At 57.1% G+C, this 21,127-nt stretch overlaps 2 protein-coding genes across 4 annotated transcripts in view; one reads left to right on the top strand and one right to left on the bottom strand.

The window, feature by feature from the left end:
* Nucleotides 1-10,762, top strand: part of ACO2 (aconitase 2) — a 43,472-nt gene extending 32,710 nt beyond the window's left edge. Inside the window, 14 exon segments of the mRNA XM_006109798.3 lie at nt 98-248; nt 1,746-1,850; nt 2,694-2,785; nt 3,295-3,400; nt 4,541-4,698; nt 4,898-4,971; nt 5,450-5,561; nt 7,264-7,318; nt 7,321-7,376; nt 7,603-7,758; nt 8,578-8,769; nt 9,208-9,340; nt 9,827-9,948; nt 10,284-10,762. Coding sequence (XP_006109860.1) covers nt 98-248; nt 1,746-1,850; nt 2,694-2,785; nt 3,295-3,400; nt 4,541-4,698; nt 4,898-4,971; nt 5,450-5,561; nt 7,264-7,318; nt 7,321-7,376; nt 7,603-7,758; nt 8,578-8,769; nt 9,208-9,340; nt 9,827-9,948; nt 10,284-10,418 — 1,647 coding nt within the window. The 3' untranslated portion in view covers nt 10,419-10,762.
* Nucleotides 10,763-11,705: 943 nt separating this feature from the next.
* On the bottom strand, nt 11,706-20,432 carry POLR3H (RNA polymerase III subunit H). Of its 3 annotated transcripts, none has more exons than XM_006098522.3 (7): nt 20,388-20,432; nt 19,981-20,264; nt 16,700-16,796; nt 15,028-15,114; nt 14,466-14,529; nt 12,892-13,093; nt 11,706-12,066 (listed from the first exon to the last, which is right to left on the bottom strand). In XM_006098522.3, the coding sequence occupies exons 2-7, from the start codon at nt 20,089-20,091 to the stop codon at nt 12,013-12,015; spliced, it is 615 nt and encodes a 204-aa protein (XP_006098584.1). In that variant the 5' UTR covers nt 20,092-20,264; nt 20,388-20,432; the 3' UTR covers nt 11,706-12,012. The 3 variants fall into 3 exon arrangements, with proteins under 3 accessions (XP_006098584.1, XP_006098585.1, XP_023618047.1); XM_006098523.3 differs by having other exon boundaries at nt 20,381-20,409; XM_023762279.1 differs by lacking the exons at nt 14,466-14,529; nt 20,388-20,432 and having other exon boundaries at nt 12,892-13,121; nt 19,981-20,369.
* Between the last annotated feature and the right edge of the window lie 695 nt (nt 20,433-21,127).

Genomic DNA, 21,127 nt, shown 5'->3' with positions numbered 1-21,127 from the left:
GGGAGAAATAAGCAGAAACGGGAAATCCAGCAGGTGGATTCCTGGTTGGCACATGGCACACAGGACCTGTAATTGCTGTCTTGCCCCATCTATTCAGGTGATTGGTGTGAAGCTGACGGGCTCACTCTCCGGTTGGACCTCACCCAAAGATGTGATCTTAAAGGTGGCAGGAATCCTCACAGTGAAAGGTGGCACGGGCGCTATCGTGGAGTACCATGGACCTGGTGTAGAGTCCATCTCCTGCACTGGTGAGGAAGGCGCCACGTGAAGTGGCCGCAGCCTGCGTTGGGCCTAAGGGGACCTGTAGTTGAGCCGTAGGAGCAGTGAATGGCGTTCCACGGAGAATCTGTCCAGTCAGTTTGGGGACTTGGGGTGGACACTTACAGGCAGAGGCAGATGGTTAGTCCAGGTCCCTCATTAAACGGGAGGAGATGGAGGCCCCTCAGGAGGGCAGGGCACTTCCCTGTGGCCACACAGAATTGGGGGCTGAGCCAGCTTCTGCTCCGGCCGTGGCACTGGGGCTCCTTGGGTGATGCAGAGGATGACCCAGAGAGGACGGAGGTAGGTGGTGGGGGGACTGGGAGCCAGAGCCAGGGCTTCACCTACCCTTACCTCTTCCCACATCTTCTCTCGGCTGGAGTTGGAGCCTCACTCACTTCCCTTGGATTAGGAGGAGCCGGGCCCTTCCTGCTCGTCACTCCTGATGACCTGGCCTCCATGCCTGGGCCTTCAGAAATCCAGGGAGAGACTTGGACCAGGCCTGAGAGATGGTCCAGTCCAGGCGCTCCTGGTGCCTGTCTCAGGGCCACAGAGCTCTGTCCAGCTGGCCCTGCACCTGCCCATGTTGGGGGCGGGGCCGCTCTCACAGGTTGCCCTTCCTGCTATTGACAGATCAGTTAGGAAGTCAACAACAAACCCAGACCTATGTCCCAGTGGCCTTATGAGGCCAGTATTTTGACAGCAGTCAGGACATCTGTAAGCCTTGCCAGTTACTCTTTTATTTATTTTTATTTTTTTATTGATTGCAGGGAGGAAGGGAGAGGCAGGGAGAGAAAGATAGAAACATCAGTGATGAAAAAGTCATTGATTGGCTGCCTCCTGCACACCCCATCTGGGAATCGAGCCTGCAACTGGGCATGTCCCCTGACTGGGAATCAAACCGTGACCTCCTAGTTCATAGGTCGACACTTAACCACTGAGCCGTACTGGCCAGGCAGCCTTGCCAGTTCTGTGTGGGACTCTGTGGTCCAACCAGTGGACATTGTTCCAGTCTTACTGCTGGAAAGCCTGGGAGCCAGCAACATTTCCACATAGCACCATGGTGTGGCTAAAAGACGGCAGGCAGACCTAGACTTGAATGTTGCACTTGCATCTGCTTTATGGCATGACCTGGGACCTCTGAGCTAGTTCCCTTACCTGCAAAGTAGACACCGTTGCAACAGGCATTCGGGCCAGGTCAGCCTTCAGTACATTGGCTGCTACTCTGCTGAGCAGGACAGCCAGTCCAGAACTAGAACTCGGCCTGTAGGGGCTGAATCTTGTCTTCTCTTCACTCTACCCGGTAGCTTCTCTGAGCCCAAAAACAGCTCTGGCCCCCATGGCCTCTCTTCATTGGCCCTGGTTTTAACCTGGGCCACTAGGTGGCCGTGTGAGCAAGGGAGGAAGGGCTGCCCACTCCCTGGTGTGAAGGTGGTGAGCACACCTAGCAGGTGTGTGGGACCCACACGAGGGCTCTCTCTCCTCAGGCATGGCGACCATCTGCAACATGGGCGCAGAAATCGGGGCCACGACGTCGGTGTTCCCTTACAACCACAGAATGAAGACTTACCTGAACAAGACAGGCCGGGCAGGTGAGCCGGCGGGGGCAGGGTGGTGGGGGCAGAATAGTCATCAGCTACACCCTTCCCTTTAGGACAGGGCTCCTAAACCCGGCGTCTCCGGACTGGCTTCGGGGGCTCTGAAGAGCCCCTCAAAGTGTTTGCAGTTGTGTGTGTGCTCTTGGTTCGGAGTTGGGTGTCTCGTTCTCACCCGCTTCTCAGAGGGCCTCAGGTGCTCAGTGTTGAGTCTTCTTGGCCTGGCCCTGGTGCCCCCTGCGAGAAGCTCTGGAAATGGCATGGATCTGGTTGTGTTTGTAATTCCTGCCTTAACAAGGGGAGGAGGAAAAGCATTTGTTAACAAGAACCACTTTCCCAGCCTCCCTCACAGCTTCCCTGAGCTTCTAGTTTGGCATCTCTAGCCTCAGTAGGGCGGTATTGGTGGAGCCAGAGGCCAAGGCGCTGAGGGGAGAGCGAGTCTGTTCGCTTCTGAACTCTGAGCACATGGAGTCACTCCTGGAAGGCCCTCCCCTCCTGTCCATTACCAAGTAACTTCTTCAAAACTCAGCACTTCTCATCTCCAGGCAGCCTTCCCTGATCTCAGCTGGCTTCTCCTGTGTGCCCATGTTCCTGTGTCTGTCAGCGTATTGTCATGCTGGCTCACTGACACTAGACAAGCTCCTCCAGGTCAGGGACAGCGTCCTATGCTGCTTGTTTTGTTTCTTTGTTTGCCATCAGTGCCCAGGGCCCAGTGTTTGGCAGGTGCAGGGTGATTGTGGCTTGGATGGCTGGATGGATGGATGGATGAGGCCTCAAGGACTCATGACCAGTTTCTGTTTCACATACAGTACTTCAGCCTCCCTCCCTTGTTGATTTCAGAAATTGCCAAGCTAGCTGAGGAGTTCAAGGATCACCTGGTACCTGACCCTGGCTGCCAATATGACCAAGTGATTGAAATTAACCTTAATGAGGTGAGGAAGGGAACTGGATCCAAGGAGTTTCTGAGGGTGCACTTGGGGTGCCCTGGGGAAGTCAGGGAGGGCCCTGGCCTGCACACTAGCAGGGCTCCTGGGCTCTGGCTCCCCAGTGCCCCTGCCAGCTGCCGCCTGAATCAGGCTCCAGTGCATTGGGAGGGGCTGCAGGAGGGCTGTATGGCCAAGGGCCGTGCAGAGGGGGCTGTGGCTGATTCGGAAACTGGTTCAGTTTGCCACACCTTAGCTCTAGCAAAAGCCAAGAGTATGTCCTGGAGTTTGCTTTGTTGTCAGAGGTCAGGCCCGAGATTCCCAGGCTTAAGCAGTTTGGGGCCCTGAGACCGCAGACCAGGCCAGAGGACAGGCAGGCCATGGGAGGAGTTGGCCTCCCAGGCTCTCTGTAGGGACTTGGTGAGCAGGGGCCAGACAGCCTCTGAGGAAGACGGGCTGTCACGCTCCAAGATGTGTTCTCTCCCTCTCTTTCTGCTTCTCATGCCGTTTTTCTTCAGCTGAAGCCACTCATCAATGGGCCCTTCACCCCTGACCTGGCTCACTCTGTGGCAGAAGTGGGCGCTGTGGCCGAGAAGGAAGGCTGGCCTGTGGACATCCGAGTAGGTGAGCTGCTGCCCCTCCGCCGGGAGCCGGCCTCAGGGCCAGTGGGTCTGCGGGGCTGTGGGCAGTCACCTGTGCTCACCGGGTACTTCCTAAATGTACCAGGCACTTTCTGAAATTGTTTGGAGTTTTTTTATGGCTTTTTAAAGAAATTACTTTTTACTGGTGTAAAAGAAATATGCTCATTGTGAAACACCCCTCATCTCAGCCCCCAACGAGAAACCGGCTCTAGGAGCTCTTTGAGATGTGTGCTGTTTCTGTGCACACGCACATGTGCATGTGTGTGTCCTTCTGTACAAACATGTCACCATATTACCCAGGGTGCCTGGTTTTACTTTCTGTAAACGGACACACTGGCATGTCGTCGTCACTAGCCCCTGCCGCTGTCACAGTAAGTGTGGCTGTGGAGAGCACGGCCCGGAGCCAGGTGGCCTGTGTGTGAATGGGGGTGATCACAGGCAGGTCCCCTCACTCCCCACGCCCTGGTTCTCTGTCTGTAAAATGGGGTGGTCATCGTACTTACTCGTCGAAGTTCTTGGGAGGAATGACAAGTCAATACATGAAAAGAGCTCTCTGCAGTGTGTGGCATGAAGTGCTGTATAATGTGGTCTACCTTACTAGTGGAAGCAAATAAAATATTTGGTGGTTTAGTAATTAGAAAAAAATACCTGAATTGATAAGAGAGATTAGACTGTCTTGATACCTATAGATAGTATGTCATCCTGACTTTTGTAATTACTGTGATAATAGACTTTTTAAAAAGAACTCTTTCCCCCTGATTATAAACCAATTTTTAAAAACCAGAGAATTCCAGAAAGTCTAAAGGAAGAGAATGAGCATCTCCTGTCGCCCTCACCAGCAGTGGCCTGTTTCAGTGGAGCCCCCTGGTGTGCACACACCTGCAGAGTACATATCCTAAGAGCAGGGGCGGCTCAGTGGTCACTGACTTCCCTTCAATGGCTGGGTCATGAGTAGCTGATTCATTCAGGACAGTCGGGTTGCTTCTAGCTGGTGTCTGTTAAGAACAGCCCCTGGCCAGCACAGTTGGTGAACACTTGACCAGGTCTGGGTCGTTGAAGTCAGTGGAGACCTCTGGTCACTGTCTCCTCCTGACTCCTGGCCCCACCACCCACAATGTGCCAGGTCTGATCGGCAGCTGCACCAACTCCAGCTACGAGGACATGGGACGGTCAGCAGCTGTGGCCAAGCAGGCGCTGGCTCACGGACTCAAGTGCAAGTCCCAGTTCACCATCACACCGGGCTCTGAGCAGATCCGCGCCACCATTGAGCGGGACGGCTATGTGAGTGCCCATGTGCCCCTACCCCTGGCTCCCACCGCTGAGGAATGTGGCTTCAGGAGGGACAAGCCACAGTGTTGTCGGGGAGGGCTGTTCAGGTCCCTGCAGCTGCCCCAGGGTTCCAGACAGCTCTTCATCCCTCAAGCAGCTGAGCCACCTTTCCCTGCCCCTGATAACGCCTGTCCTCCTTTCTCCCCTGCAGGCACAGGTCCTGAGGGATGTGGGTGGCATTGTTCTGGCCAATGCCTGTGGCCCCTGCATTGGCCAGTGGGACAGGTGAGAGGCACGTCTTTGGTTGGATAGTCCCTTGTGTCCTGGGGTTTGGGCCCCAGAAGTTGAGGGGAGATGTTATTGGAAGGAGACGAGACTCTAGCTTCAGGCAGGACTGGAAAGTTGGGCTGGAAGTAAAGAGGAAGAGCCCTGCAGTGGGACTGAGTGGCCACCTGACTGAAGCCGAGACTGGGAAGAAGCCAAGGAGGCCTCATCCTAATGGACATAGCAGGGGCCCCCACAGAGCCATTTGAAGCGGGGAGGTGGTCCAGGTTGGCCGAGTCAGGCCTTGGTCTGGCTCTGCCTTTGTCTTTCCTCTGGTCTCTGGTGAACCTGTGAGCCCCAAGGTTCCTCTTGCTCTGTCTGCGGGAGTCCCACAGTGGAGGCTCGTTTCAGGGTCTTCTATTACCCCTTCTCAAGAGGTAGGCAGAATGGGCCAGGTGACAAGGCCAGACACCCCTAACCCTGTCCTCTGACCTGGCAGAAAGGACATCAAGAAGGGGGAGAAGAACACCATCGTCACCTCCTACAACAGGAACTTCACAGGTCGCAATGACGCGAACCCTGAGACCCATGCCTTCGTCACATCCCCAGAGGTGAGATGACATAGCCAGGCCCTAGCCTGGGACTGCTCTGGGGGCCCTGCCCCTAGCCAGTCAGGGAGGTAGAGGGACATGGGGCTTGGGGCAAGGGCATCTGACCCATGGGCCTGCTCCGGGAGGGTTGGCAGTGAAGGGCAAGGGCTTATGGGAGCAGAAACCAAGGTCACAGGCCTTGCCAGCACCAAGTATTGTGCTCCCTTGATGCCCCCACTTGGCCCCTCACGTCCCAGGAGTCAGAGGTGCTTGTTTAGTACAGTTGTGATCACGAACAGGAGCTTCGGAATTAGCACTGGGACAAATGCCTCTACCCAGCGTTCGGCTTGGCTGGGCCACTTATCTGTGCCCTGGGATCCTGTCAGGATTCATGAGCAGCATGGAAAGTAGGGGCACTGTCAGCCGCACAAGGCCTCCTTAGGGTGAACATGGCTGGAGCCTCATGCTCCAGACACTTGGTAGGGGTTCAGCCTCCGCCGTTGTTGGCACACAGCCAGTCCTTTTTTCCTTTTAAAATATATTTTTATTTCAGAGAGGAAGGGAGAGATAGAAACAACAATGATGAGAGAGAATCACTGATTGGCTGCCTCCTGCACGCCCCACACTGGGGATCAAGCCTGCAACCCCCAGGCATGTGTCCTGACCAGGAATTGAACAGTGACCTCCTGGTTCATAGGTCGACGCTCAACCACTGAGCCACGCTGGCTGGTTCGACTTTTTAAAATAAGTATTTGAGAAATACTTTGTTTTTTGCTAAAAATGAGTGACAAGATGGCCTTCCATGTTTCCAGTGTGCTACCTACTTAGGGACATTTCTACACACACACACACACACACACACACACACTCTCTAGAGGCCAGTGCACGAAATTTGTGCACTCGGGGGGACCCTCAGTCCGTTCTGCACCCTCTCGCATTCCGGGAGCCGTTGGACATTCTTAGTGCTGCTGTGGAGGTGGGAGAGGCTCCCGCCACCGCCGCTGCTGCTGCTGCTGTGCTCGCCAGCCATGAGCCCAGCTTCTGGTGCTGCATTCCCCCTGTGGGAGCGCACTGACCACCAGGGGGCAGCTCCTGCATTGAGCGTCTGCCCCCTAGTGGTCAGTGCGCATCATAGTGACCAGTCATTCCACCATTCGGTTGATTTGCATGTTAGCCTTTTATTATATAGGGTTTTAAAAAATATATTTTTGTTGATTCCAGAGAGAAAGGGAGAGGGAGATAAAAACATCAATGATGAGAGTCATTGATTGGCTGCTTCCCACACGCCCCCTACTGGGGATGGAGCCCACAATCTGGGCATGTGCCCTTCACTGGAATGACCCCAGGAGCCTTTAGTCCACAGGCCGACACTCTATCCACTGGGCCAAAATGTCCACTTCGGGACATTTTTATCACAGCAGGGCCTCTCCCTGTCCAGGGTGGCACACCTGGGAGAGGAGAGTATACCCAGCAGTGCTGGCCCTGCCCTGAGGAGGACACAGGTCCAGACCCCAGTGGGGAGTGGTCAAGGCCAGCCTGCCCTGGGTTCAAGTCCTCTGCAGACCCGATGGCTGGTGGTCCCAGAGCTATTCCTGCAGCTCTGGCCTCTGCAGAGACATGGAAATTTCCTGGGCTGTGCTCCGTTTTGATTTGGCTTTGGCTGGAGATGGGGGACTGGAGTGGCGTTCAGTGTTAACCAACAAACTGACCGCCTCCCTTTCAGATTGTCACAGCCCTGGCCATTGCTGGCACCCTCAAGTTCAACCCAGAGACTGACTTCAGGATGGCAAGAAGTTCAAGCTGGAGGCCCCGAACGCAGACGAGCTTCCCCACACGGTGAGCGGGCACCGGGCACGGTACCCCGTGCTCTCAGCCCTGCAGGCCCCGGGCCACAGTGTGGCCAACACACTTCCTTCCCAACATCTGGGCCCTGGGCGTGGTGGTACCGTTAGTGACAGTAAAGCAGCTATGTTCGTTGGGAGGGAAGGGGTCAGGCACAGGGAGCTTGCTTCCTGTGAGAGGGGACTGAGGATTCAACACCCATGTCCCTGTCCCCCCACAGAATTTCGACCCTGGGCAGGACACCTACCAGCACCCTCCCAAGGACGGCAGTGGGCAGCGGGTGGACGTGAGCCCCACCAGCCAGCGCCTGCAGCTTCTGGAGCCTTTTGAAAAATGGGACGGCAAAGACCTGGAGGACCTTCAAATCCTGATCAAGGTCAGCAACGTGGGGACGAGGAGAACAGCCCCAGCCTGCCAGGCACCCTTTCCTGACCGGCAGGACGGCCATGAAACCACGTGTGCTCCCCTGGGCCTGGGGAGGAGAAGGGCAAGGTTAAGGTGAGGGCGGGAAGGGAGCACGGGCATCTGCAGCCCAGTGTCCCCTTCACTGCCCTGTGCCGGGCAGAGCTGGATCTGGGCAGCCGCTGTCTGGGGCTCCTGCCATCTGGCTGCTGCTGGGAGGGCCGCCTCCAGTGGGTGTGGGCAGTGAATGCCCCACAGGGAGGGCAAGAAAGGCATGTGTGACGACCCAGCACAGCGGGTCTCCACCCCTCGGTGGAGCCGTCGATTGCTCTGTTCCCAAAACTGGGCACTGGTGGTGCGGCCTGTGTTCGGAGCTGAGCAGATACCAGCCTTTGTGGTGTGGGCGGAGGCCTTGCACCAGCGTGGACACGCATGATGCTGTTTACTAGGGAGTCTCCAGACAGCGGCACAGGCAGCAGTGAGCCCGGGCTTCTTTCTCTTCCTGGGGCCTCGGCCTGAAGGCATGGCGAGCAGACCTGCCTGGCGGCCCTGACTCGCCTCTGCCCCTTTGAGTGTCCGTTCCGGGGGAGCTCACTCCCAGGGCCTTTGAGGGGTGGCTGACGGCCTTGCCTGAGCCCTTTTGCCCACAGGTGACAATGCCAGGGCTGCAACCACACATCTTGCACCTCTTCTCTGTCACTGGGTCTGCTGCCTGCCTCTAGAGGGCTTCTCCCCTAATCCACCAGTCAAGGGCCATGCACCAACCTCTGTCCTCTCTGCCCACCCACCCAAGGTCAAAGGGAAGTGTACCACTGACCACATCTCCGCCGCCGGCCCCTGGCTCAAGTTCCGTGGGCACCTGGACAACATCTCCAACAACTTGCTCATTGGTGCCATCAACATTGAAAATGGCAAGGCCAACTCTGTGCGCAATGCTGTCACCCAGGAGTTTGGTCCTGTCCCTGACACTGCCCGCTACTATAAGGTGGGTCAGTCAGTGGGAACAGGGGAGCGGGGTCCCTGGCACCTCCTGGTGGCTGGGTGGGGCAGAGTGGGTGGCCCAGGGGAGGGGTGCTCCCCACCCAGGAGCCCACACCAGTAGCTCTGCAGTTGAACGATGTCCAGTGCCATGGAGGCAGCTCCATGTATGTCACCTCCACTGAACACCCACTGCTCTGGTCTCTGCTCCCACACTGTGGCCTCCACCCAGCCTGCCTCTGTGCCGACCACCTTGGTGGGGTGCACCTCCCCTTGCCCACTGTAGTCAGGGCCTGCCTCACCTCTGCCTTACCTGTCCTTGGGGAGCAGGTGAGGAGGGGCCTCTCCAGTCCCATGACCTGTGAACTTCAGGAAGCCCAGAGGCAGGGTGGGCAGGGGCCAGGTCCTCCTCTTCCTCATACCTCACTCCTCCCTCTCCTGACAGAAACATGGCATCCAGTGGGTGGTGATTGGAGACGAGAACTATGGCGAGGGCTCAAGCCGGGAGCATGCGGCGCTGGAGCCCCGCCACCTCGGGGGTCGGGCCATCATCACCAAGAGCTTTGCCAGGATCCACGGTGAGCTGGAGCCAGGCCCAGCGTTGGGTCTGGAACCATGTGCCTGGTTTCTAGGCTGTGCCCATGGCTCCTGGTTTCCACACCCGCCAGCCTCTGCCCCTTCAGATTCATGTTGAGTCTGACACCCACAACTTCCAGTCTCTGGCAAGCACTGATCTTGCTTCCAGACTTATGGACCTAAACAGTTGAAATCCAGGCCACATGGTCAACAGGGTTTCTGCTGGTGAATGTCCACCAGGAAGGCTTACAGAGACATAGCACCAGCACACACTGTAGGACCCTAGCGAGAGGCAGCGCATCACTGGGAATGCAGCCGATCTGGGCCTTGTAGTCACTGTCCCAGGTTTGTCCCCAGGTGGCAGGGCTAGGGTGTCTCCCAGAGCCCTGACTGCACTTAGGAAAAGCAGCTCTCTGGCTGGGGAGGTTCCTGCAGAGAAGGGGGACAGGCCCTGCCCATGTGGACTGAACGTGCTTTCTGCCTTCCAGAAACCAACCTGAAGAAGCAGGGCCTGCTGCCCCTCACCTTCGCTGACCCAGCCGACTACAACAAGATTCACCCCGTGGACAAGCTGACCATCCAGGGCCTGAAGGACTTTGCCCCTGGCAAGGTCAGGGGGCCAGGCCGGCCATCCCATCTCTCCAAGGGCCCTCCTGAGGGGGGCCTGCAGGGGGCAGCCACCTTGCTTCCCTTCCTACACCTGGCCCCACCTGCACCTCTTCCCGTGAGCCTTTGTTGCAACTGGAAGGGCCCTTAAATTCTCCAGGCAATCCCCAGAGAGCAGTTGTATTATTCAGGTCTTACCACTGCCTCGGCCCAGACCTGGCCTAGGACTTGGTTCACCTGTTGGCACCCAAGGCCCCAGGCGGTGCCCCGCCCCTCCAGCAGAACCCAGGGCCATGTGCCTAAGAGCCATTCCACCCACACCCGCCTCCTTTCTTGCAGCCCCTGACATGCATCATCAAGCACCCCAACGGCTCCCAGGAGACCATCCTCCTGAACCACACCTTCAACGAGGGCCAGATCGAGTGGTTCCGCGCAGGCAGCGCCCTCAACAGGATGAAGGAGCTGCAGCAGTAGGTCCTGCCCCACCTCAGACTCCGCTCGCGTCACCGTGGGGTGCTGCATGTCACCAGAAGCAGATCTGACCCGACCCACGCGGGCTTCCTGCACGGAGAAGGCATGGCCAGGCCTCCTGCCCGCCTCCCTCAGCCCACGGACAGCCCATGGTTGGAGGGTTGTTAACCTGCCTTCCCGTTTTTCGTTTGGTTCAGATCTTGAGCACCTCCATGCAGCTGTATTTATTTTTGATGACAAGACTCCTATGTAAAGTTTTTCTCCTGTCTGATCATTTCACTGGTGGCTGAAGGATTTTAAAGAACCTTTTAATCTTACAAGGAAAATAAGAACCCACATTCAGTGACTGTTCCTGTGTGAGTGGTGGTGTCTGTGCTGTTACCAACTCCAGGGTTTGGGGGGCTCTTTTCACCAAGGTTGGTGGAGGCCCTCAGTAATCAGCTGGACCGGTCACAGCAGTGAAGCAGACGGGAGCCAGCAGACCCCCCTTCTCCCTCCTTCCCCGGTGGGCCTCCCAGGGAAAGCCCTTCCCCTCCGATGCAGCTAAAACCAGGGCCCTGGAGGCACCTGCCAGACTCCGGTACCACTGCCTCCCCTTCCGCTGGGCCTTCAGTCCTCCAGACACAAGTGGACACAGGCCACCCTGTCCAAGGTCACGGCTTGTCCATGCGCACTCCTGGCCCTCGGCAGGAGGCAGTGGCAGGCACCTATTCCACAGCTGCTCCTCCCCCTGGAGCCACACCCACTGGCACTACCCACACCTCCGGTGCCATTTGTGGGCCAAAAGGGCAAGGGCAGGGGCAGGGGCCCTTCACCTAGATTTACTACAAAACCAGTGTCCTGGCCCACGAAGTAGGTGAACGTGGCAGAGCCATTCTGAATAAACAGTGGTACTTGCCCTCATGCCAGGATCTGGGGGCCGCAGCAGACCCACAGGGTGTTCCTGTTGTGGCCATGGTCTGAGAGTGACAGCTGTCCCCAAGCTTCCTGCTATACGGATGGGAGGAAGGGCCCACCAGTCCTCACCTGGAGCCAGCAAAGCCCATGGCCTCCACCTTCCACATTAGTGGGAAGGAAGGTACTTGTCCCTTAATCCTCACTCTTCTCAGCAACTGATGGCTCCACGGCCCCGGGCAGCTACCCCGGGCTGGCCTCTCGCTCCCTGTGTGACCTTAGGGAGCCACCAAGCTCAACCGGCCCAACACCTGGCCTGCGGCAGCCTGGATCTCAGCCCCCAACCCTGCCATGTGTGGGGGGCCGTCTCCACAAGTGATTTGAAGAGGGAGGACATGCTGTCCCAGCTGTGGCAACTCGGTGACCTCAGGTCGTACAGCAGCCAGTGAGACAGGTGGCTCCTCAGCTGACGTTGCCATTGTTTATTGAAGTCTCTGTCCCTGAGAGCGGGACTTCTGGGAAGAGGAGCAAGGCCAGGATGGCAGGGAGGCGACGAGCTGGCAGGGCACTCCTGGCCCCACCAGCAGCTCCTACTGCAGACTCTGCAGACTGCCCCTCGGCATCTGGGCTGCTGCTGTCTTCAGGCACCTTCGAGGCTGGGGTAGGGCCTGTGGACTGGGCTGGTCCACGTCCAGCACCAGGGCTAACTGCTCGTCCACCAGGAGAGGAGGCCCAGGCCCGGCTCACTAATGGATCCCTGCGGGGGGAGAGAACAGGCACATTTCATCTACCTTCAGGGCTTGAGCCAACTCAGGAGGCAAAAGGAGCCCTTTGTTCAGGGTACCCAGCAGGCCCAGTGCTCCCAGCTGGCACATGGGCGCACACAGCCAGACTCTCCTCCTGCCCCAACTTGTAAGGCCTGTGAGGACACTGCCCTGGCCCCAAGGCCTTGGGGTACCCAGGCCCGTCCAGAAGCACCGCAGGTGAGTGGTGAGCGTGCTGAGTGGTGAGCGTGCCCTCCCGAGCCACCTGCGGTCTCTTCCTGCCAGAAAGGCCTGGTGACCTTGAGCCCCAGCAGGATGCCCGGGGCCACCTGCGTTTCTGACAGACACAGCTGCCCCCAAAGTGGACAACCTGGGGCTGACCTGACACCAGACGGCCCTGAAACCCACTTTTTCACTGAGTTCATGAGGGTAAAAGGCAAAACGAACCCGTCAGCTCTGGCCGGTCACAGCTTCCCTGTCACCTCAGGCCCGTGCGGGGTCTGGTGTGGGAGCAGCCCTGAGGGTCGCCCTCCCTGAAGCCCTACCCATACCCTTGAGACTGACTCCTCCCAAGTCCCCTCCTTGGTTCTTCCATTATCAGTGGCCTTGTCATTGGGCTCGGCTGTCCCTCGCACCACACGGCCTGCAACTCCGCACAAGGACTACGGCCCAGCCACAGAAACCCAGCTCCCAGGGAGACATGACTGCACTCTGACCTGCTGGGGGAGGGGCTCCAGGAGCGGGACCCAAGTCACCACCCAAAGAAGCGGCTCCCACACCACAGCCCCAGGGTTTCGGCAGCACACGCGACATCTCACCACAAGTGTGTACGGGGCCTCCTTCTTTGGCGGCTCCTCACTGGTAGAGGCCACCTCGGCGGAGCTGGGCCCGGTGGGGGACGTGTCCACAAAGCTCTCATCCACCACCCGGAAGCGGATCTCCTCGCCGGTGTCCATGTACAGGTCGTGTGCTCCTTCCTCCGTCTCATACTCCCACACCCACACCTGCTCTGCATCGTCGCTGGGCGGGGTGCAGGTCAAGGCAACAACCGGACCATGGGGAGTTCCTGCGGGTTGGGGGTTCCTCCCACAGAACCTCCCCCCTTCCCCCGAAAATCCAATCCCAGATTGAGTTCACTCTGGCTGGCAGGCCCATGAGCATGTGGTGAGGTCTGGGCCCGAGGAGAGGAGCAGGAGCAGGTTGGGAACTCGGGGGCCCCCACCAAGCACCCACAGGCTCTGCAGGTCATCAAAGCAAGAAGGAGGCTTGAGAGCAGAGTTGGAGTTCGCCTCTCAAGCGGGAATGGCCGTGGCCAGCTGCTGCCTGGGGTCCCCCTGCCGGGTCCAACTCGGCCTGTGCATCCTCTGAGACCAACTGCCAAGTGCAGAATCAGCCCCACCACCCACCAGCTGTGACCTGGGGTCAGGCCCCCTCTAGGGTCTCCATCTATGAAATGGGGGCTGCAGCAAGGCCCCCCTCACAGGCTGTGGTAAAGCAGTAAACACACTGGTCAGCCCTGTGTTAGCTAAGCTGTCCTGTGTTCTGGGCACCGTGCGAGTCCACACCCCTTTCCATTCACACCCCTCCATCCGCACCTGGGACACTGACCAGGCAGTGCAAGGGGTTGGTGGTGGGAGCTCAGGTGCCCGAGGGCCCACAGCTGGCGAGAGCACCAGCAGGACTGGGTCAGGTTTTCTGACAAATTCTGGAATCACACACAGACCTTGACCCTGGCCCTGCCAGAGCTCTGTCTGCTGAACCAGGGAGGGCAGCCGGTTCTCCCAAAGGAGCCCACACCGGAGCCACACTGCCCTCTAGTGGCAGCTAGTGGTCCTGCCTCTCCTGTGCCAGGTCCTGCACTGGGCATCATGGGTACAGTCATGACAGGATGGGGTCCCTCCCAGTGAGCAGTGGGGTCCCTTCAGTGAGGATGCACAGAAACAGACATCTGCAATGCAGCAGGCGAGGGCTGGGACAGGGACAACAGGGGAGACCAGCAGAGGGCAACCACCTAGCCAGGACCCTCGGTCAAGCCCTCATGTGCAGGCTGATGCTACCACTTACAGACCAGAGGAGGGGAGAGGAGCCAGTCAGGGCAAAGCTCTCAAGGGAAATCATCTTTGAGATGATTCTTGCAGGGACAACCTAAGCCAAGTGCACCGGAAGTGGCAGTATCCCTGCCTACAACCCACACAGCTAGGACAGGCAGCCCAGACAGGCACAGGCATGGGGCACCATGGTCAGTGCGGAAGCACAGGCAGGTCGGTGCTTCCAGAACACAAGCATAGCTGGCGGGTGGGCAGAGGCCGGCAGCTGCAGATCCCAAGACCCGGCCACACCCTGGAGTGAGGACCGTCTTTCAGAGGCCCGAGCTTTAACGCTGGGAGGATACAACTTGGCTGGCTGCTGCAGTGACTCGGGGGGGATGAGGATGTCCTCGAAGAACCCTAGAGAGACTGGAAGGGACAGCCAGGGACAGGGGCTTACCATGGACAGGTCAACACTGAGGGGTCTGCAAACTCAGGAGGCAAGCCCCTTACCGTGTGCTGCCTATGGGGCAGATGTCATCATGGAAATCTGCCCCCCCCACCTCGGAGTTCCACGTGGGCCTCTGCCTATACCATCACACACCCTGAGTAGCCACCACAACCTGAGGTGGACACCACACACGACATGGACCAGTGCTGACCACCCTGAGTCACCTCCGCCCGCTCCAGGACCCCCTGAGGTCCGGCCTCATGGTGAAGCTCATAGCGCTGAGGTGTGAACGCAAGAGGGGGCTGAATATTCTTGCTCACCCCAGGAGATTCTGCTTCTATATCTGGCCCTCCCCAGACCACGGGGCCCAGCACAGAAGCTAATGGGAGGCCATCTGGCCTGGCCACTGCCCCAGCCACTGTCCCCCCCCTTCCCGTGCTCCCAGGTGTCGTCTGAGGAGTCAGGGCCGCCATTACCGTGCACTCCCTCGGGGCTGCAGCCTTTGATCTTTCCAATCAGAATCTCGTCCAGGAACGGATGGAACACCACATAGCGGAAATGAACTGGAAAGAAGAGAGCATGTCAGTGACGAGCAGGCACATGAGGAATGGCTGCTTCAACCAGGGCGGCCCTCATTCGCCAGCAACTGACTCCGAGGCCCGTAGCTGCTCCAGGAGCCTGCCCAGCAGTCCACTCAGGAGTCCCCCTGTGGGCCCAGGCCCCACAGCTGAGTCAGAGGGACCCTCATGCCGTCCCGTGCGAGGTCCCCGCTTGGGCCTCATAAGAGGCCAGCAGCAGTGGCCCTGGATCTGAGAGCTGGCTCCCAAACCCATTAGATGAGTCACACCTGAGTCCCTCTAGTGGCAGCCGATTCTGGGCCAATGACAACAAAGTCAATTCCAACCTTCCTCCAGGCTCTCCTTTAAGTTCTAAAAGGGCAGACGCACCTGGCAAAGGCTCCCCCTGACTGGTGAAGTGTGCCCCAGGCACAGCTCTGACCTGAAATGCTACAAGTGCCCTGAGATTAAGGAAGGGGGACAGAGCTGATAACCTTGCATGCATGCTTCTGTGGGTCCTCGTGCCCTGTCCTAGGAGGCCCCCATTCGCCAACTGCAAGCCAGGGCCTGGCAGAAGCCATCACCTTGCCACTCCTGCCCCCGCTTAAAGCACTGAAGGGGTGGGGGGAGCATCCACACTGGCCTGAATACCCAGGGCTAAAATGTAAGTATGAGGCTGCCCCCTGCTGGCCACTGAGTGATTATCTCAATCTCACCCTGTCAGCTGTCATACTATTGCCCAGAGAGGCTGGGTAACACAGCTATTCTGCCTTGTTCTGCCATGGGGAGACTCCACGTCTTTCTGGACCACCAGACAGGGCCATGTGGCTGAATCTGCCTTCCTCAGACAGGTTTAATCCTGAACACAGGCTTCTGCCACCAGCACCCTCAGCTGCCAAGGGACAGCAAGGCCCGCGTGCCCCCAGCTCTCTGCCAGGCTGCCTCCTTGAGGCTCCATGGGGCAGGAAGGCTTGGGGGAAGGAGAGGGGGCAGCAGGCCACCCCTCCCTGTGTGTGAGGAGGCACACGGACATCTAAGCCATCATGAAGATTTATGGTCCTCATCTGACCTCACGGAGAGCAAATGAGGGCAGCCAAGGGTCACTCACCCACGGGATGGAAAAACCCCGTCCCCCACAGGACACAACATCAGCTCAGCTCACCAAATCCCCAGGGAGCCTCTACCAAGCCTGTGCCAGGCCGGCTTGGGCACTGGACTGGCGGGGGGTTGGGGGGGGGCAGGACAATACGATCCTGTGCCCAGGGAGCCCCATCTGGAGCAACCACATCCAAAGGCACATGGTGAACCACCCGAGGCAACAGATGACTGGGAACACTGCGGCCCACTGTGCGATGGATGGTATCCGCCTCAAAGGCTTAAGTGCTGACACGTGCTCCAACATGGATGGCCCTCGAGGCCTTGAGAATTTCTTACAGATGCGGAAACTGAGGCCCAGAGAGAAGAGTCTGCCCACCAGTCAATTCCTGGCAGTCAGGACTAGGCCGCAGGTCTCCCAACCCCAGACCAGGACTCCCACCCCCGAAAGCCGAGCCTCAGGAGAGCCAATGCCCCAGGAGAAGAGGGTACCCACCTTTGGTGTGCGACGCACCATCCCCGGGAAACACGTAAGCATCCTCCAGCTTGGTGATGTCGAACAGACAGATGCAGAGTCCCACGTTGTACACGACCTATGTGCACCAAGGTACACACACACACACACACACACACACACTCAATGACCCGAGGCCCAGCTCCAGGCCGTGTCTTTTGGGGCCCACCACCTCAAGGCAGGTATCACCCCTTTTTACAGCTGGAGACGAGTTGGGGTCCTGCCTACAGTAAGCACAGATACGGAACCTCAGAAGGAGGGGAGCTCTGGGAAGAACAGGCCTTTGGAGACAAGGCAGATCCAGGTTACAACGCCAGCTCCACCCTGTGGGACCTCCAAGGTCATCTCTGAGCCTTGGTTCCCCGTCTGCGAAAATGGACATACCAGGTTGCAGGCTTGTGAAATAGAGAGAGAGAATGGATGGGAAACCCCTACCCAGTACCTGGCTCACATGCTAGAAACATTAACACTCAATCAAGGATCACTATTACCAGTAGGGATAGTGGTAGGGGAACCCCTGGTTAAACCTACACTTCCCAAGGTCCCCACGTCCGTGCTAGAGCTCACGGCTCAGTGAACATCAGAACCACAACTCATCTCCGTTCTGCTCACAATGTCTCAGATACACAGACAAGGCCACAGGGACTGAGGCTGGCAGAGTGACACGCGGCCAAGGTCCCAAGACTGGGCAGAGAACATCCCATGCCCATCCCCACCCCACGGTGCTCCGAACAACTGGCCGCTTGCTTGGTGTCTGCTAATCTGCCACCAGCATCATCACCTCCCAATGAGAGGACGGTTCAAGGATTAGCAAGAAGCTCAGAGAACTCAGAGTCCTGGCCAGGCCTCACCCCGGTGAGGCAAAGTCCAGCACAAGCTCTACGCCCTCAGCTAGACCATGAACCTCTCTGTTTGGCCTCCTCTCAAATGATTCAATGATTCAAATATAGAGCCTTAGCCAGTCTGGCTCAGTGATAGTGTTGGCCTGAGGACTGAAGGGTCCCGGGTTCGAGTCCGGTCAAGGGCACATGTCTGGGTGCGGGCTCGATCCCCAGTAGGGGGGCATGCAGGAGGCAGCCGATCAATGATTCTCTCTCAACATTGATGTTTCTATCTCCCTCTCCCTTCCTCTCTGAAATCAATAAAAATATATTTAAATATATATTTAAATATATATATATATATACTTTCAACAATAAAGAATTTTTTTAAGTGCGTATATATATATATATATATATATATGAATATAAAGACTTGTCTCACCCTGGCTGGTGTGGCTCGGTTGGTTGAGCGCTGTGCCATGCACCTAAAGATTACCAGTTCAATTCCTAGTCAGGGCACATGCCTGGGTTGCAAGCTGGACCCCAGTAGGGGGCATGCAATCAATGCTTCTCTCTCATAATGATGTTTCTCTCTCTCCCTTCTTCTATCTCTAAAAATCAATAAAAACATATTTTAAAAACAGAAAGAGAGACTTGTCTCAACAGGTCACTAAAGGACCCATGCCACAAAGGGACTACGTTCCATTCTTGGGCTTTGCACACCTGCTCTCCACGATGATCACACTTCATCCCCCACAGGCAGGCCCCTGGCTTTCTACATCACAAAGTAACCAGAAGCCATCCACCAGGACTCCATGAGTTCTCGCCACCACCACCAGCTCCCTAGATGTGCACACCCCTTCTGTGAGCTGAGCCTCTATGGAAGGGACTTGCTTTGTCTAAGGCCAGCCAGTCTTCCCCTGGCTGGCTCCTCCCCACCTGCTGTTCCACAGATGAACACCAATATCCCATGAAGTCCTACAGGCCCTGTGCGGGCTGGCCCCTGCCCAGGCCATACCAGCCTCCTCCATGCCATGAAGGTACAATATTCCCTGCAAAGGTCACATGCTGTTTCCTCTTTCTGCACAACTCTCCTCTGGGGCAGCCCCTCTCCCCACAGAAAAGGAATCCTCTAGTTAGCTCCTCCTCTCCCTAACAAAGCAGCTTGTCTCCCTCACTGGAGAAGTTCCTTTCTTCCACAGGCTGCGAACACCAGTCCTTCATAGCCTTTTCCTCAACTTGTCATCACACTCCACTGTGGGATCCTCTCATTCAGGGCAGAACCTTGTCTGTGTCATTCATTCAATCAACAGACAATTATGGGGCATCTGCTCTATGCCAGACTCTGCCTAATATGGGGGAGATACTGGGGGGAGAACGCAGACAGACAAAGGTCCCTGCTGTCATGGAGAGGAAAAGAGAGAAACCGTAACCCACTAAACAAATAAGAAAATAGAGCATAGAAATTAAAGTGCTAAGAAGGAAGGAGTGACATGTCACAGAGTCACTGAGGAGGGAGGGTTACTCCAGAAAAGGCAGTAACTTTCTGGCGAGCTGGCACTAAGGCACGTAGGCCTGGCACACAGAAGGTGCACATACATATTTTTGCAAGAATTAATGGATAGCCCTGGCCGGTTTGGCTCAGTGGATAGAGCATCGGCCTGCGGGCTGAAGGGTGCCAGGTTCGATTCTGGTCAAGGGCATATGCCCGGGGTTGTGGGCTTGATCCCCAGTGTGGGGCGTACAGGAGGCAGCTGATCAATGATTCTCTCTCATTGATGTTTCTGTCTCTCTCTCTCTCTCTCTCCCTTCCTCTCTGAAATCAATAAAAATATTAATAATAATAAAAAAAATTATGCATAAACTTCCTGACCATCCATCTTCACAAAAACAATGCATGGTTGGACAGAAATTATTTCTTTTAAAAAAAAAATACATTTTTATTGATTTCAGAGATGAAGGGAGAGGGAGAGAGAGAGAGAAACATCAATGATGAATCACTGACTGGCTGCCTCCTGCACGCCCCCCACTGGGGATGGGGATCTCAACCGAGCCATGTGCCCTGACCGGGACCACTGAGCTATACCGCCGGGGCAGCAATTATTATTTCGATTTTACAAAAGGAACCCGCGGCCCAGAGTATTTCGATTTTACAAAAGGAACCCGCGGCCCAGAGTGTGAACCCAAGATTGCAAAGTAACTTGGGAAGTGTGGCATCTCGCACTTCGCAGTTACAGGGGCCTTTCTCAAACCAGACTTCCTTTTGGTTCCCTCCGACATCCTTGTGGGATAAGGACTGCCACGTACAGGTGAGAAAACCGAGTTCTAGGAGAAGCTTCTTGCCCAAGGCTTTGGCATGACCGCGGCCAGGCCCGCGGCACGCGGGTGGGCAGTGCGGGCCTCCCGCGCCTGGGCTCACCCGCGACCCCGGCGGCCCCGTACCTTGTTGGCCAACTTCTTATTCAGTTCCTCGGCAATGGAGTCGTTGAGCTTCCTCTCAAACTGCCACGGGGGGATCCGCACAGTGTCCACCATCTCCACCAAGACGAACATCCTGGCCTGCGCTGCGGGTTCTGGGAACGGGAGGGTCAGTCGCGCACCTGGGCCTGGGGCTGTGGGGTTCCCGAGCCCCTTCCGTGCAGTCCCAGTCGCTGCGACAACCCTGCGGCCGGCAATATGGCTGTGCGGTGGGGGCTGCGGTGTCCCGTGCGGGGCATGTTCCGCTACTGCAAAGGGAGAAAACAGGCTCAGCGCGAGGGGAACTCTGTCCGACGTGAAGTGAGCGTGCCCGCGCCGCGCCGCCCCGACTCCCAACCACACGCCACGCGCCGCCGCCACGCACCACGCACCCACACGCAGCCGGCGGTTGCACGACTTCGGACGAGATTCCGAATCCTATGGCTTCCGGAAAACTGACCAATAAGAAGCCTGTGCCCGCCCCTCGACGTGGAGCGGCGCTGCCTACTGGCTCCTTCGCAGAGCGGGGTGAGGCGGGGCCTAGATGGGATGGGGCGAGGCCTATACCGCCTTCCCCCACACTGAACTGTCAACCCTTGCACCACGCTGTCTGGTTGCTAGGCGACCTCAGTGCAACCAGTCAGCTCGTGCCAGTGCCACACTCTCCTTGAGGGCTGTCTTCTGCTCTGTAGCCAGAGTGGTCCCTTCAAAACGCAAACACAATATACTACTTTTAGACACTTCAGAACTCTGGACACGGGGAGAATTGACTGGAAAGAGACAGGCAGGACCGTTCTGGGGTGATAGAAATGATGTGTCTTGCCCTAGCCGGTTTGGCTTAGTGGATAGAGCGTTGGCCTGCGGACTGAAGGATCCCGGGTTCAATTCCGGTCAAGGGCACATGCCCGGGTTGCGGGCTAGATCCCCAGTACAGGATGTGCAGGAGGCAGCAGATAAATGGTTCTCTCTCATCATTGATGTTTCTATCTCTCTCTCCCTCTCCCTTCCTCTCTGAAATCATTAAAGAAAAAGAAAGAAATGATGTGTCTTCTTTTAGGTGGTGATTATGTTATGCCCAGAGTTCGGGGTCCCCAATAATCCACGACCAGGGAGCCTTTTCCGATGCAAAAGC

The sequence above is a fragment of the Myotis lucifugus genome, unplaced genomic scaffold, assembly GCF_000147115.1.
Source record: "Myotis lucifugus unplaced genomic scaffold, Myoluc2.0 scaffold_239, whole genome shotgun sequence".
NCBI lineage: Eukaryota > Metazoa > Chordata > Mammalia > Chiroptera > Vespertilionidae > Myotis > Myotis lucifugus.
The sequence above is the reverse complement of the archived record's forward strand: the minus strand, read 5'-3'. Positions and strand labels throughout refer to the sequence as shown.

Bases quoted from the DNA above. Each gene is read 5' to 3' on its own strand.
- POLR3H (XM_006098522.3), bottom strand. From the start codon at position 20,091: ATGTTCGTCTTGGTGGAGATGGTGGACACTGTGCGGATCCCCCCGTGG. The intron at 16,797-19,980 runs GTACGGGGCCGC...TGGTGCACATAG, and splicing joins ATAAGAAGTTGGCCAACAAG to GTCGTGTACAACGTGGGACT. The intron at 13,094-14,465 runs GTATCCTCCCAG...CACCCCGCCCAG, and splicing joins CTGCAGCAGCCAGCCAAGTT to CGACGATGCAGAGCAGGTGT.